Source organism: Phoca vitulina, unplaced genomic scaffold, assembly GCF_004348235.1.
Source record: "Phoca vitulina isolate PV1807 unplaced genomic scaffold, GSC_HSeal_1.0 scaffold1, whole genome shotgun sequence".
Lineage (NCBI taxonomy): Eukaryota > Metazoa > Chordata > Mammalia > Carnivora > Phocidae > Phoca > Phoca vitulina.
In genome coordinates, this window is record NW_022589704.1 from 46,724,718 (window position 1) to 46,736,848 (window position 12,131).

At 35.8% G+C, this 12,131-nt stretch overlaps 1 protein-coding gene across 1 annotated transcript in view; it reads right to left on the reverse strand.

Annotated features, from left to right (window-relative positions):
- The window catches only part of FAM171B (family with sequence similarity 171 member B), a 61,819-nt gene that overhangs the window by 19,869 nt on the left and 29,819 nt on the right, over window positions 1-12,131 (reverse strand). Inside the window, exon 2 of the mRNA XM_032406547.1 lies at window positions 4,174-4,407. Coding sequence (XP_032262438.1) covers window positions 4,174-4,407 — 234 coding nt within the window. The remainder of the gene's footprint in view (window positions 1-4,173; window positions 4,408-12,131) is intronic.

Consider the following 12,131-nt stretch of genomic DNA (forward strand, 5'->3'; position numbering starts at 1 on the left):
ACAATATTTTTACCCTACTTTTTCATTTAAGGTAATATCATAAGCATTTCTGTCCCTCAATAGAAACCTTTTCTAACATTTTCAAGGTCACATATTTCATTTCTTGAAGTATCAAGACTTACTGAACCACTATACTAATATATACTTAGATTGTTTTCATTTTCACTATTATTGCAAAAATAATCAACATCCTTGTATATGAATATCTGTCAAATTTAGTTATTTATCTATCTGTTTTTAGGAGAGATTACTAGCAGCGGAATACTGGTCAAAGGTTATGAAGATTTTGAAGACTTTTGACACACATATTTCAAAATGGTTATCCAGATCACTTTGCTGACTTGTACTCCCACCAGCCATGTTTGAAGATATTCATCACACCTCACTTTGTCAACACTGAGTATGCACTTTTTAAAAATGTTTCTAAGGTGAAGAATCTAAGAAATGTGTATGTCTTTGGTGTACAAATCTGAGACTATTAACGAAGATAAAACATTTTGTCACATTTAGTGACAAATCATTAGTTTTTCTCTTTTTGAAAATTGCTAGGTCATAATTTTGTCCATTTACCTTATTTATTTAGCCAGGGCCTTGGTGTTTTCTTACTAATTTGTATGAATTATTTGCATATTAAGAATATTCTGGGGTGCCTGGGTGGCTTGGTTGTTAAGGGCCTGGCTTCGGCTCAGGTCATGATCCCAGGGTTCTGGAATCAAGCCCTCCATCGGGCTCCCTGCTCAGCCGGGATTCTGCTTCTCCCTGTCCCATTGCCCCTGCTTGTGTTCCCTCTCTAGCTGTCTCTAACTCTCTGTCAAATAAATAAATAAAATCTTAAAAAAAAGAATAGTCCTCCTACCGGCACCTGGGTGGCTCAGTCGGTTAAGCGTCTGACTCTTGGTTTTGGCTCAGATCATGATCTCAGGGTTGTGAGATCAAGTCCCACGTTGGGATTCTCTGCCTCTCCCTCTGCCCCTCCCCCTCCTTGTGCACTCTCTCACTTGCTCTCTCTCAGATCTTTTAAAAATATATTACTTCTTATTGTCTCATATTTTTCCTTGGACCTATTTCTTAGAGATATAATCAACAATTTATTAGCTTCAGGTGTACATGATTCAGTATTTGTATATATTGCAAAATGATCACAGTAAGTCTAGTTAACATCCACCACCATAGTTACATTTTTCCCTGTGATAAGAACTTTTAAGATCTATTCTCTTAACAACTTTCAAATATGCAATACAGTATTATTAACCATAGTCACCATGCTATATAGTACCTTTTTTAAAAATAGTGAAATCTGCTTTTTATGACCTCTTTCATTACTTTTAAGTTTATGCAGGCCATCCTAATTTTTAAAAAATCACGTAGTTTTTTAAATTTTCTTGTATTTAATAGGATTTGATTTTCCACATTTGAACTCTATGAGAAATATATTTGGAATATGAAACCTAATTCATTTACTCCAGATAATTAACCAAAACATCCTAACACTACTTACTGAATACTCAGCCTCTTCTCACTGATTTATAATGGTACCTTATCATAGATTACATTTTCTTATACATGTTAGTATCTGATTTGTATCACAGAGTTTTAATTGTGTATCTATATAATATTTTAGTTATTTGAAATGGCAAATTGCCTCTAATAAATATTCTTTTAAAATGATTTCCAGGTTTTTTTATACATTTATTCTCTGAGGATTATTCAGCCAGGATTTTTTTTAATGCATTAAAATCTATAAATTAGGAAGAACTGAAATCTTTACAATATTCAGGCTTTCTAAAGAAATTATAATGTTTTGCCATTTACCCAGGGTTTTAGTTTTTAGTTTTCTTTTTTTAAGGTCTATCAGTAACATTTGGTAGTTTTATTTTCCCAAACACATGGTTATTTCACACTTTTTTTTTAGGTTTCCCTGCATATTTTGTTTGCCCTTGTTGTTCTGAGAGGGATTTCATTATTTTCCATAACCGCTGACTACTTCTGGTATATAAGAATATGTATTGATTTGTACCAATGCTTATTCCACACTCAGTAATTCTGTCAAATTCCATTAATTCCATTAATTTTGAGCATTTTAAGATTCATGCTTTGTAATTTTCCAGGGATATGATGATAACTGGAAATAGTAAATGTTTTGATTCTTTCTAATAGCTATTCCCCCTTTTTGGTCTGTTGATATATATTTGCTCTGATAAGAACTTCTGTAATGTAAAATAATATGGACATCTGTGTTCAGTTTCTTATTTTATTAGGATCACCTCTAATATTTTATAGTTAGTATGATTTTGAGATATTTACCATGTTAAGGAGATCTTTGTGGTCCTAGTTTTCATGGAGCTTTTATGTTCTTAGTTATGCACAGATGGTGAACTCATAAAACGCATTTCAGACAGTTGTCAGTGTTATCATCTGATAGTTCTAATATGATATGTAAAATTAATAGAATGACACATTTGACATCCTTATAATCCTGTAAAGAAAAATCCTACTTGGTCTTAACAGAAATCTCTATTTAAATAATGGTGAAATTCTTTTTTACTATTCTGTTTAGGATTTTTGTATTTAGAGTTATAAGTAAGATTGGTCTATAGAAGAGTATTTGTATGTATGAGAGAGAGCACATATTAGAGCATTTAATTTTGCATTACTTTTGTTAGGTCTCAGAATCAAGGCTGTACTGGTTTTATAAAATGATTTGGAGTACCTTTTTGTTTTTTAATAGCCTTTGAATCAAGGCTATTTTTACTCAGGATATTTTATCCATGGCTATTAGTCTACCTCATCTAAAATCAACATAATCATTTATAATATCACAAAATTGTTTTAGGTTTTATAAGATTATTTAAGATTATTGCCATCAAATTTGATATAGAACATTTTTATGGTTTTTAAAATTTTATATATATTTTTCTCTTTTACTTGCCTGTTTAGATTAGCCAGATGCATGTGTAATTTATTTCAAAGAGCTAGCATTCTGTCAATTATCTCTTCTTTAAATTTTCTAATTAATGTTCATCTACTTTCATCTTTATTTCCTTTTTCCCATCTTACTTTTGGTTTCTTTCATTATTCTAACTTTCATTTAGTGATTAATTGTGCTTGATTTCTGTCTTTTAAAAAAACTAAAGCATGTAAGACCATGAATTCACCTTAGACATATCCCTATTCAGACTTTTGAGTCATGATTTATTAAATCTCATTCACAGGAATCTTAGTTTATCTAATTCATTTTCCATTTTCTTTCTCATTCTAAACTTGAACAGTGGTTCAAGAATTTAAATGTTTCCAATGTGAAACCAAATAAAGTATCTAAATTCTAATAAGAACCATCACAATTAAAAAAAAAGAAAAAAGATAGATTACCGAATGTATCACACTTCCAATCAGCCAGACTTGCATTCTAGTATCTTGTATGGCCTGTACTTCCCAATATCCAATTAGTCACACTAAGTCCTATCAATTGTTATTTTTTCCCCTCAGATGTATTGAGATATAACTGACATGACAGTGTAAGTTTACGGTGTGCGTGATGATTTGATATGTGTATATATTGTGAAACGGTTACACAGTTAATTACCAATTCTTTGCTCAGTACGCCTCTGGTACTCACCTTCTTTTCACCCCCTCTCTTGCATCAGGCTGTGGTTACCACCCACCAGGAGCACAACCACAGCTTTGGAACAAGGCTCCCTGCTTTTGGCCTAAATGTCATACACTGTTAAATAAATTCAGTTTCCAAACAACTTACAGTTATGGTACTCAAGAATCTGTAATAACTGCCTTATTATTCAGCACATAAATCTAAACTTTGTGCCTCCTCTTTTGAGAGCATCCTTTCTTCATCTGGCCCACCCTGCTTCTGGCTAACCCTCTGGGCATGCCAAGCCCCTCTCCACCACCTGCAGACAAGCTTTGTACCTGAACAGAGCTCTTGCTCAGGATTCCTTCAAACCTCTGTAGGATAAATAAATTAATTATTTAATTAAAAAAAAAAAAAAACATGTTTTCTTCAAACTGGCACTCCTTCTAACCTCTCTGTATTGACTTCACATAGATTTTCTCATTTTCAGTTCACCAGAGCAAAAGATTCCCAAAGAAGAAAAAACCAAAAAACAAACAAAAAACCATTCACATTTAGTAAAGGCAAAACACTGTGTAAGTGCTTACTTGGCATTTTTCTGGTCTTCCAAGGCAGAGGTGTCAACACGTAGCCATCTTTGTAAGCAATAATGGTTAAGCTGAGTCCTAATTTATAGAGTACTTTTATCAACACTGCTCCATTGTTTTTAGTTACTGTGGAATTTGTTTTCGTGTAGTTTACAAACACTTCTACAACTGCTTGACTCAGGTACTGACGACTGATGATGTCATTCACCTGCACTTTCAGCATAAATACAGACACTGGAGGAGAAAAAAAGCCAGAAATGGCAGCACGTTAGATCCTAGAATGTATATGTCGCTATACCTTAAAATGTCATTCAAGACATCTGAATAACAGTACAAAACTGCTGATAAAATCTGGAAATACATAATGTATGGATGAATTGATAGAAATAGGTATAAAAACATTCCAACAAGTTCATTATTCTTTCTAAAACTGAAAAAATTTGAATTTATTATTAATAAGACAGTGTTATTACTCCAATTTTTTCTGCCAATAAAAAAAAGGAAAAGGAAGCAGTGAATCTGAGGGGAAGGGAGGTTCGCTCTTCAGAAAAACACATTTTTACTTGGCCTCACTAATCCTAATGCTACCAATTAATTCAAAATATAGTCAAAGTTCCTAGAATAAAATGCAGTCTCACCAAACTAGTACATGGCTGGCTCCTTTTTTTTTGTTGTTCTGTTGTCTGGAAAGCAAGGGATGTGTTTCAAATTACAAAGTATCAAAACAACATCCTTAAAATGTCAAAAAGTATTATCTGTTAAATATATATAACAAAGCATAGTAAGATAATAAATTGAGGAAAATCAAAATTAACTTATTTCTAACTTAAGCCTCCAGCTTTATAGATCTTGACGATGTGTTCATGAATTTCCCCAACGTTAATGTCTTGTTTAAAAAGAACTTGTATCACCATGCAAATGCCTTTGTAAAGCATGTATCACAACATCTTTGCCAAAGATGACTTCTCTTCCACTACTAATGGGCTTTGGAGTCAGTCAAGGTCAATCACTGCCATCCCCTAGATATGTGACTTGGGGGAAGTTAACTTCTCAAAGTCCATTTGCTCATCTGTAAAATCAGGAGAATAACTACTTTGAGGTAATAAAATGAAATAATGCAAATAATGTGCTCAGCACAGTGGTTGGTTTTCACTTAATATCATTATTAATAATAAAAATTATTACTCCATAATTGGAGACCATTTCACAAACATCAGAGTCATCAGTAAAAAATACCTCAAGAGGGTTGCCTGGGTGGCTCAGTCAGTTAAGTGTCTGACTCTTGGTTTCTGCTCAGGTCATGATCTCAGCATCCTGAGATGGAGCCCCACATCGGGCTCCCCACTCAGCGAGGAGTCTGCTTCAGATTCTCTCTCTCTCTCTCTTTCTCTCTCTCTCTCACTTTCTGCACCAACCCCCACCCCGCACATGTGCTCTCTCTCTAAAATGAGTAAATACATCTTTTAAAAAAATACCTCACAAGGACTTATTTTGTGGCTATACATTTACGAAACCCCATTTTACTCAAAATTTTTAGCAAGAACAGCATGTCAGGTAAAAAATCCTCGTCAACACTGAGCTGCAATATCAGCTATCAAATTATTGTTACACCTTATGTATTCTAACTTTATTAATATAAACTAGACTTTAAATTGTTTTTGGACCATACCAAAGACATTTTAATTACAAGTAGAACTACTGCAGTAATCACCCAGTCCTAGGAAAGATATAATCTAGCAAGCTAGAAAAGAGCTCTGATCCTTTCAAGAATCTAAAATTGAAGGGGCGTCTGGGTGGCTCAGTCGTTAAGCGTCTGCCTTTGGCTCAGGTCATGATCCCAGGGTCCTGGGATCGAGCCCCACATCGGGCTCCCTGCTTGGCGGGAAGCCTGCTTCTCCCTCTCCCACTCCCCCTGCTTGTGTTCCTGCTCTCACTATCTCTCTGTCAAATAAATAAAATCTTTTTTAAAAAAAAAAAAATCTAAAATTGAAGTCAAATGTTATCCAAACACTATTTTATATATATTCGGACACAAACATTTTTAGTGTATTTCCTCTCATGAATCTTCATAAAATATGTTAGTACTATACATAATAATTATAACCACAAGAACTAACATATGTTGAGCCTTAATGAGCCAGGCATTGTGTTAATTTTTAAGTGCATCATGCCATTTACTCTTCAAAGCCCTCGTTACAGAAACGTTATTGCTTTCTTCGTCATATATACTGGTAACTGTGGGTTAAAGCAGTTTGTTAATCAGCCATGGCCAACCCACAGCAGAGAAAGGAAACAGGACACAAACCTGGGACCATCTCTCCTCAAAGCCTGTGCTCTCGAGCCACCGCACTGTACAGCTGCCTGACTGAACTCTTCAGGCGACTCCAGCCAGAGCTGAGAGTGCAGAGATGGGGAGAATGAATTGGGGAAAGAAAAGGGACGATTATATCCTAGACAGTCATACCTTGAAACGAGGCTCCATTAGTCTGTCTAAAACACTGTTAATTTCCAGGACAACAATCTCATATATATTCAAATATATATGGAGACTAGATAAGGCATCATTTCACATTATAAGTTCACCCCATTACTCTAAAGATAAAAAAAAAAAATGTTTGTAACATTTAAAATCAAAATATGAAGAAGGGCTGGGTATAAACATGTTCCTAATGCCAAGCCTCGCATGTATATTATCACAAAAATCTCCATATGCCTTTGTAACGTGTGTGATATCAAGTCCACTTTACCAGTGAAAAAATGAGGATTCAGACAGGTAATGTGGACTGCCCCAAGGCTCACATACATTAAGAGGCCCTGTCAGCCTTCAGTGTCCCCATGAATGACTCCAAAGCCATCTTTACGCCATGTAACGGAGTCTTGGGGTCATACTACTAAAATTAACTCCAGGACTATGGTGTTGCAATTACTGAGAAATGCTTATATAACATCAATTAAAAAGAAAAAAAAGGGTGTTCCCCAGCACACACACACACATGCTAAACTATGGCCTCAAACTCAAGTGGGAAATATAACTGGGGTAAAAACATAAATAAAAGGTTGTAATATATGTGACATGATGGCCACCTAAACCAAACATCCTTGAATAGGTCTGCCGAGTACAAATAGCTATTTACGTGTGGAGGACAAGAAGTTGCCCCATTCAAAATAATTCCCCCAGCCTCCTAGCTCCTAATCCCCTCGATGAAATTCACTGAGCCACTAGCACAAAGCGCCTAACTAATGGGGGCCAGAAAGATTCTGTGAGGACCTCAAAATGTGGCTGAAGATACACAGAAGCTAGTGGTTTCTGGCACGGAAACATCTTAGAAAGTCTATGCGTGCCTACCCCCTGTGCTTTCCCAAGTCTCCCTGCCCCCTCTCTTTCCCAAGGCTGGTCATACAGCCCCTCCTGCTGATCCGTGAGCTGTACCATAATCCCTCCCCAAAGGCCCTTTATTCCTTGTAGCCAGAGTCAGACATGGTTGCTTGCTTCCAAAGCAAGCACCTTAAATGATAGAGGGTACAACTGTAAACATAGGATGTGTTATTTAATGGGCTACCCTATCCTTCATAAGAGAAGGTGAAGGAAGGATAATGTTATGTACCAGAAATAGGATAAAGCATATGAGAAGGAGACAGCACATAACTAAAAGGGCATTAAGATTCTCTCATAAAATTTGATAATGGGTCTTATTCCAATCGAGTATACCTACAATGGCTCCTACAACAGCTTATTCAGGAATGGGAATTTTGATGAAATCATTTGCTCCAAAGATTAATTTCAGAAATTCTCAGAGCCTTTGATTTATAGACAAATTCCAATGTATAGTAAGATCTTGAGCTAAATTCATTTAAAAAACTCTATGTATTCCATCTGTTTCATCCCGTAAAAATACAGTTGCCAAAATAAGATACACTAAAGCCTCCTGACATTCTGAAGCTGGGTTTGATTAATAAATGTTTCTAAAACATTTTCTAATCCAGAATGATTTTATTTTTCCACATGTAATCATTATGTTAAAGACTAAATTTGATGAGAAAATGAATATCAAATTCAGGGAAAAAAATGACTTGCCAAGGTCAAACTTTGGCTTTGTGCACCTTGGATCTCATAGCCTCAGGACAGGATGTAACCCTGACCAGCAGAGTCTTCTCTAGCTCAAACTGGAAAAAACTAATGGTATTTGTGACACACACACACACACACACACACACACACACACACATACACCAAGCCCAGTGCTAGAAACTTTATACATGTTGTCCAATTTCATCCTAATACAAACCTGCAAGACTTTTCCCCCGTGTTAAGGCAAGGAAACTAAGGCTAAAATTGCACAAATTAAGAAGGGTAGAGGCAGGATTCACAGACAAGTTCATCTGACTCCAAGTCCCATGCATTCTACTCGCCACATCTCTCATTGAAAAGACTTAGATCGGGTTTTCAGCATATTCCGCAGCTTCCTTATTTCCTTCCAGCCAGTGCAGAGAAGGAAGTGCTTGATTTGCTGCTGACCCTCTGAGCCTCTCACCCCAGCCCCCCACCTGGTTTGTCTGGCCAAGCATAAGCAACAGCAAAACCAGCATTGAAAACAACAAAAACAAAAAGTCTCAGCTGGAGGCCTGCTCACTGCAATTAAAGGAGCATGAACAATTCTTTTTCCTCCAAATAAAAGGAAAAGTTGTAAAGATCGCCTACTCGTGACTTAATTAGGATGCTTCTGACTTCCATGATGTCAATAGCTGATCAGGCAAACAGGCCTGGCAACCAGAAGTTTTATATATATATATATATAATCTCCATATATATATGTATATATCCAGATATATATATATAATCTCCATAACAATCCCCCTTACTGGTTCTCTCCAACAAAAATACTTTGGCATTTAGATGGGGCAGATTCTGTGGTTAAATATGTAATTTTCAACCACAGGTGCTTTTGTCTCCATAATCTATCTACCCTTCTCCACTGCATTTTTCAGCTTTCCCTGCACTCAGTATTTTCTCTGTCACTTAATTATAATCATTATGTCTTGCCCACATAATCTTCTTTTCAATATGTCACCATTAGTTTAAAAACGGTTCAATATCAAATGATTTCAACTGAACCCTTAGAAAACACATAATCTAGTTGTTGAGAGACACAAAAACAAAATGCACATCAATGAGCATGGTCCTAAGGTTGCTGGGGAAAATTTTAACTATCACATGATTAAAAGCATTGTTCAGTAGTGAGAATCACTATAATTCAAAAGACTAATGTATACATAAAGAAGTGCTCCTGAAAAAGCATGTTAGAACCAACACTATATTATAGTTTTGCTATAGGATAGAGACAGGTAACTCAAAGTTGAGGAAGGGTCTAAAGCTAGCTATTTGTTTGGCTGTCATCTAGAGCTTCAAGTGGGGTGGGCTGATAAATTATAACCCCACTTCTTTTCAAGAGAACTTGACATCATCTTATTATGTTGTTACCATTATGTAGGTTACAACTGTGCCCACAGAAAAGCCACCTTATTTTCAGATTTCTCCAGTACAAAAACTAGCCGACTTCTTTCCCATTATATTTCAAGCATGTACAATCATTTCATTTAACATATAACATTTTTTCCCTCTAGGAATATAATGCTAAAAACATGTTAGGTTTATAAAGCTTTTATAGACAGATCACAGACCAAATTGTTAAGTATATGACACTCTAACAAATAAATTTTAAAACTTTACTGAGGTTTATGCATTCTAATGAGAATGAGACTAAAAATGAAGAGCATAAAAATATAGTGGAATGAAATACTTGGTTGGGAATAATTAGAAATATTCACCTACAGGGGTGACTGGGTGGCTCAGTCAGTTAAGCATCTGCTTTCAGTTCAGGTCATGGTCTCAGGGTCCTGGGGGGCCCCATGGCAGGCTCCCCTCTCAGCAGGGAGTCTGCTTTTCCCTCTCTCTCTGCCCCTCCCCCATCCCACTTGCGTGTTCTCGCTCTCAAATAAAATCTTAAAAAAAAAAAAAGAAAGAAAGAAATATTCACCTACATTACTTCACCCATCAAATGTTTATTGACTGCCCATTTTGAGCCAGATCTGCTCTAGCAGGTATTGGGAATACAAACATTAAAAAGACACTGTTTTGCCTTGAGGATTAATTTAGAATCTATGTACATAACAATTCCTAGAATAAGTATCCATCTTGAAGAGAGATACGTGCACTCCCAGGTTCACTGCAGCATTATTCACAGTAGCCAAGATATGGGAACCTAATGCACAACAGTGGATGAATGGATAAAGAAAATGTATATACATATAGTGGACTATTACTCAACCTTAAAAAAAAGAAGGAAATCCTGCCATTTGCTACAATATGGATGGACCTGGAGGACATTATGCTAAGTGAAATAAGCCTGACACAAAAAGATAAATAATGTTATGATCTTGCTTATATGTGGCATCCAGAATAATCAAATTCATAGAAGCAGAGAGTAGAATGGTGATTGCCAGGGCTGAGAGGAAGGGGAGGTGGTGGTCAAAGTGTACTAAGTTTCAGTTACATAAGATAAGTAAGTTCTGAAGACCTACTATACAGTATAATGCCTATTGCTAATAACACTGCATTACATATTTAAAATTTGCTAAAGGGAAAATCTTTAAGTGTTCTTACCACAAAAAAGAATTGATAATAATAATAATAATAATAATAATAGGGGTGGGAAGAAACTTTGCAAGGTGATGAATATGCCTACGGCCTTGATGGTGGTGATGGTTTCATGGGTATACTCCAAACTCATGGAGTGTATACATTAAATATATACTGCTTTTTACATGTCAGTTATATCTTGATAAAGTAGTTTTTAAAAATATCCAAAAAAATGTGAATTTAATACTTACTTTAGAATCAATTCCCACTATCATTTTTTGAACAGGGAGAATGCCAACATTTTTATTTCAGATCTCCAAAGCGCCTGCCCATTTATTCTCTCCTGTTTTCCATAATCTGACTTTTTGGTTCATTATAGTAGAGACTTTGTGGTGAGAACCCAAAAGATGACAAACTTCTGGCTATGACCCAAATCAGGCTTTATTCATTCTTCACCATTTTCATATAAGATATCTAGTCACAGAAATTATAATTTAGAGCTAACTATACAAATATCTTGTAATGTAAACATACAAAAATCTTGTAAACAGAAAACATCTGGTCCCAAATTTAAATGTCTGTGTATTTAAAACCTTTAGTAGAGACATAACAATCATGGTTTCACTAAAGAGAATATAAATTAATTCCCAACTCTTTAGCCTGGCATTTAAAATCTAAGATCTGGCCACCACCTTCCTTTCTAGCCTTATCTATTCGGGGATTGACAAACTACAGCCTACGGCCAATTCTGACCCACCACTTAATCCTGTAAATAAAGTTTTCTCGTCATACTGCCACAGTACTCATTTATGTATGGCCTAGGGGCTGTTTTTGCTACAACAGCAGAGTTGATAGTTGCCTCAGAGGCCACATGGCCTACAAAGATAAACAGTTACTATCTGGCACTTTCCAGAGAAAGTTTCCCAACTTCCGCTCTATATTGTCACATAAATGGGTCAAAGGTCACTATCCAAGATTGACCCACTTTCCTGCTACATTATTCATTTCCTTCTTTTATCTGAAAATACATCCCCCTTTCTTTCCATCTCTAGCCATCAAAATCCTACTCCATTCTTCGAAGTTTAGCTCAAATAAATTTGCCCTTATTTCAGTCAGATGGGACCTTCTCTTCTGTACCTACTAGTCTAATGGCACATGATACATTCTGGTCTATGTTTTGCTTCTGTTTATCTGGGAATAAGTTTCTTCACAGCCAATATTGTCTCAAACTCAACCTTGTGTTTTGCCGGAGTTTAGTAAGGGGTTCAGAATATGTATTCTAGATGAATGGAACAAGGGTCAGGAAGAAAAGCGGGAAGAA